At 61.6% G+C, this 4,945-nt stretch overlaps 1 protein-coding gene across 1 annotated transcript; it reads left to right on the forward strand.

The window, feature by feature from the left end:
- The first annotated feature begins 1,133 nt into the window (after positions 1-1,133).
- Positions 1,134-3,717, forward strand: Sox12 (SRY-box transcription factor 12). Its single transcript, XM_051143510.1, has one exon. The coding sequence runs from the start codon at positions 1,134-1,136 to the stop codon at positions 2,076-2,078; it is 945 nt and encodes a 314-aa protein (XP_050999467.1). The 3' UTR covers positions 2,079-3,717.
- Positions 3,718-4,945: the final 1,228 nt, after the last annotated feature.

Here is a 4,945-nt window from a genome sequence, read left to right on the forward strand (position 1 = left end):
CCAGGACGCGCCCGAGGTGCAAGAAGCGCACGAGGCGGCTCAGCGCAGGATGGCGCTGCCCCTCGGTGCGCTAAGGAGCGCGCTGGGACCGCCTGACAGGCTAGGGTGGCAGCGCGCATCCCGCGGGTTGTCTTTAGAAGGCGGGCATTCTAGTCCCTTGGGGATTCTTTTAGTGCCTCAAAAGATGAAGAAACAAAAATAAAAACCATTATTGGACCCCAAAGCATTTGTTAAGCCTTCTTGTGGCTGGACCATGTACCAAGTATGTAGTAGGGAGGGGTTTGACGGCAAGGTGGGTCTGTCCCCTTTAAAACCTTTTCCAAGTCTTGGTCCCTCTGTGGCAGTCAGTCCATCGGTGTCCCAGAAAGAGACTGGGAAGGAGTCCTACCTAACGGCAGGTGTCATTCTAACAATCTAAACGTGCAAAAGCAAGGCGGATAAAGGAACCGCTTTGAGGGACAGATGGGAAGCGCCCCACGTCCCACCCCCTTCACTCCAGCCCCCATCCTAAGAAAAGAAACCGATCTCATCCTTCTCCCCCTACATCTCAGGCGCGAGACCGCCCCGCCCAGGCAGCCAGCGATTGGGAGATGCAAATACAAAGTACTCTGCCCAGCAACGGATGACGCGACACCGAGCGCGAGGCGTGGCCCAGCCGCTGCCCGAGCGGGCACCTCGGTGTTTACACGGGGCGGCCCCGCGCGCGCCGCAGCGGCCCGCAGACGGCTGGAGGGAGGGGAGTGCGCGCGCCTCCGGGGCCGCGCCGGGAGAAAGACATTGGAAGGCGGCGGCGGGCGGGCAAGCGCGCGCGGGGCCGCGGAGGAGCGCCAGGCCGCGACCAGAGCCCGCGGGGGCCCCACGAGTCTCAAGTCCTCGGCCCCGCAAAACAATGCACGGCGCGCGGCAGAGCTCTACTAGCCCGGGACGGCGGGGACGCGCCGAGCCCGCCTGAGCCCGAGCCGCTGACCTCCCCCCTCACAGACGGCCCGAGCGCCGCGCTCCTAGCTCGCGGGGGCCGGGCCGAGCCGCGGGGCGGGGCCGCCCCTCCGTCGCCGCTGCCTCCTCCCCCCCCACCGCCGCCGCGGAGGATGCGGACGGCCCCCGGCGGTGTCTAGCGGCCCCGGCCCGGCGCGATGGTGCAGCAGCGGGGCGCGCGGGCCAAGCGGGACGGCGGGCCGCCGCCCCCGGGGCCCGGGCCGGCCGCCGAAGGGGCGCGCGAGCCGGGCTGGTGCAAGACCCCGAGCGGCCACATCAAGCGGCCGATGAACGCGTTCATGGTGTGGTCGCAGCACGAGCGGAGAAAGATCATGGACCAGTGGCCCGACATGCACAACGCTGAGATCTCCAAGCGCCTGGGCCGCCGCTGGCAGCTGCTGCAGGACTCGGAGAAGATCCCGTTCGTGCGGGAGGCGGAGCGGCTGCGCCTCAAGCACATGGCGGACTACCCGGACTACAAGTACCGGCCTCGCAAGAAGAGCAAGGGGGCGCCCGCCAAGGCTCGGCCCCGCCCCCCCGGAGGCGGCGGTGGCGGTAGCCGCCTGAAACCCGGGCCACAGCTGCCGGGCCGCGGGGGCCGCAGAGCGACAGGAGGGCCTCTGGGGGGCGGCGCGGCGGCGCCGGAGGACGACGACGAGGACGAAGAGGAGGAGCTGCTGGAAGTACGCCTGCTGGAGACCCCCGGGCGCGAGCTATGGAGGATGGTCCCGGCGGGGCGCGCCGCCCGCGGACCCGCAGAGCGCGCGCAGGGGACATCCGGCGAGGGGGCGGCCGCCAATGCCGCCTCCCCGACCCTGTCGGAGGACGAGGAGTTGGAGGAAGAGGAGGAGGAGGTGGCTACAGCAGAGGAGGGCGAAGAGGAGACGGTGGCGTCGGGGGAGGAGCCGCTAGGCTTTCTGTCCAGGATGCCCCCGGGCCCCACCGGCTTGGACTGCAGCGCCCTGGACCGCGACCCTGACCTGCTGCCCCCCTCGGGCACGTCACACTTCGAATTCCCGGACTACTGCACCCCTGAGGTTACCGAGATGATCGCAGGGGATTGGCGCCCGTCTAGTATCGCCGACCTGGTTTTCACCTACTGAGCCCACCGTCAGCGGGGCGCGCACGCCCCCAAACCAGCTGTTTACATACAGGAATCAGGTATTGGGGCCCCTCGGAGGCCGAGGCTGGCACCCCGTCTCCCGCACAGCCTCCCCCCCTCCTAGTCGTGCCCATCCCCCTTCACAGATCCAGACATACCCCTCCCCCGCAGACACACCCCAAGGCCGCCCAACCCCCACCTTCTCCCTGACATCTAAGCCCCTCCCTATCCAGTCCTGTCCCGCGTAGCCACCAGCAGCCAGCCCCCCATACACCTCCTACATACCTGAACCCTCCCCCCCCAACTCTTTGCACACGCCCCTCCTCGTGGCCGGTTGGCACGCCCCTTCGCTCCAGAATCCCTCCGCCCTCACCCAGGCCTGCCTTGGTGGTTAGGGGGGCGCTGCGGTCTGGCGCTCCTCCGCTCCTCCCAGGTCCCTCCTCTTCTTGGGGGGAAGGGCGCCATCCCTTTTTCCCCCTGGATCTCGTGGCCCCACCCCTCAGCTGGAACCATCCCCTTCTTGCGCATGCTTCATGCTTCTTGGAGGGGGCTGGTCCCAGTTGAGCTGCAGGCCTCTGTCGCCAACTCCGAAAGGGAGGGGGCGATTCTAGAATGATCTAAGAAATCCTTTGATCCCGGAGCCTGTGGCTTCCTCTCAACCCAACGGGGCGTCACTGCCTTAATGGGGGGGGCGCACTCAAAGGGAGAGATAGAAACTAGCTAGCCCTAAACTCTGCAAGTGTCAACCCCTTTTCTATGACGGGGTCACCCACGCCCACTACCACCCTCCACCGCGTGACTGCCTTTACAACCCATCTTGGTCGCCGGAAACTTCCTTTCCACCAAGTGGGAATTTGGAATTCGGTCTTTGTCTGGAAATCCACCCAGATGGGATTGTCCACGAGAACTCAGAACCAAGACACCTAACCAGTCTGGGGACAGAGTTCCTGCTGCCCCCTCAATCCCCCTCCACGGGAAGTGCCCTATCAGCTCAGGGCATCCTCTCTGGGCTCCTCCCTAAGCCCATCGACCTTTTCCAATCACACTCAAATCCAGTCTCAACAACTATAGCTGCAGTATTTAGTGGGAGACACTGAAGCACGTTGTTGCTAGGGTTCAGGACGGGCATACCAGCAGAGGGGGTGGCGGGAGTGAGGACCACCACGTCTAAACAGTGGCTCGAGGAGAGACCAGGCCAGGGCGACTGGAGGTGGTAGCCAAGCTTGTGGACCTGGTGCTTTGCACCTCGGTCTGCCCTTGTGAGAAATGGGGGTGGTACTGCTATAGTTAGGAGGAAGCTGTGTTGAGATTAGATTGCCCTCCTGAGCCCTGCCTAGGTGCCAAGTCTTCTCCACCAGTCTCCCGCTTGAGCCCCGCCCCTCCCGCCTCCTCATCCTCCCTCTGCCCTCACTACCTGTATCTCACCGGCGTGTGTTCACCCTCCAGGTGGCTCACACACACTCATTCACACACACAAATCTCAGGAACAAACGGTCCCAGAGTCCTCGACCCCCTCCCTGCCCTGGGTCGCTGCAGGTCTCTGCCCCACGCGTTCCCTTCGCTGACAACGCCACCAGCTGCCTCCTTTAAGCTTGGTGCTCCGGCTCTGGGCCTTTCTCGCTCTCTCTCTTTCTCTCTTTCTCTCTCTCTCTCTTTCTGTTTCCTTTTTTCTTTTTTCTTTTTTTTTTTTAAGAAAACAAGTAACAAAAAAGACAATGAAAAAAAGCAGAAAACGTCATGTGAGTGAAGAGATGTCACTGTCTGTGGTCTTTGGAGAACTAGTCTTGTAGCGGAGGGGAGGGGGTTCCCTCCTCTGGGGCGCTGGCACCCACAGCAGGACTCGCCAGTCTGATGCCAGGACTGAATAAAGTGTATTTGCCCCGACCTCACCCTGTGGTTCTGCATGTGTGTCCTTCTCACCTCTGGCCAGCTACAAGTGCCTAGAAATATGGGCTGGTGCAGGGAGAGCTGGATGTCTCTCTAGGCCCCTGCCACCCTCTTATCTCAGGAATCCCTGCCTTCATTAAAGATGGCAAAGTCATCTTCACAGTGGCCAGGCAGGCATCATAAACGGGAGGGCCGGGATGGGTGACAGCCCTCTTTAGCCCAATGTCCACATTTTTTCAAGAGATGCAGGAAACAAGTCATTGTAGTTACAAAATCCCATGCAAATATTTAAGTTTCCTTAGGTCAGATGAGACAAGTGTGCAGGTAGGACTGACCCAAGGAGGTCAACTTGGCTGTTTAATGAGGATTGGGAAGAAGGATTGATTGGACGGGTCTAGCCCAGAGCCCAGCTCCTGAGTAGCTCTACGCGCGTGTGTCTTGTGAGGCACACAGTGGTATTTTCAGAGTGAAACCATGCTTCAGATGAGCAGCATTTAGGTTAGTATGCTCCATCAGCTGTGTTGCCTCATTTCCAGAGTAGAAAGCTGGGGATCATGGGTCTTACAGCCCCCACCGAGCACCTATGGCTAGAGGCGCACTGAGCTATCACCTCAGATGTGGCCAGTGGCGTTTCACAAGAGTGTGGGCCAAGGTCCCGGCCTACACAGGCCTGTGGTGTAGGCGTGACCAGAGGGCAGCAGGCCGTGAGTCTTCATACGAGGGTCTAACTCTGTTCTCTTAGCTAAGATGGGGTGTGGGTCTTACCAGGGCATCCTTTCCGCTTCTGATTGGAAGCAAAGTGGGGAGAAATCGTGAAGCCATAGCATTGAGAAAGGGAGGGCTTCCTAGGCCATGGGAAACTGGGTCAGTGAATGGCCTCCTGCAAGGTCAGCCCATGCTGGGCATCAGCTTGCCCAAGGCCACACCCTTCCCCTTCCTAGAACTGCCCCAGTGTACGCTAGGTTGTTTGGGTGCCTATGG

Source organism: Acomys russatus, chromosome 4, assembly GCF_903995435.1.
Source record: "Acomys russatus chromosome 4, mAcoRus1.1, whole genome shotgun sequence".
In the NCBI taxonomy this organism is placed as follows: domain Eukaryota; kingdom Metazoa; phylum Chordata; class Mammalia; order Rodentia; family Muridae; genus Acomys; species Acomys russatus.

Coding starts and splice junctions, on each gene's coding strand:
- Sox12 (XM_051143510.1), top strand. CDS start 1,134: ATGGTGCAGCAGCGGGGCGCGCGGGCCAAGCGGGACGGCGGGCCGCCG.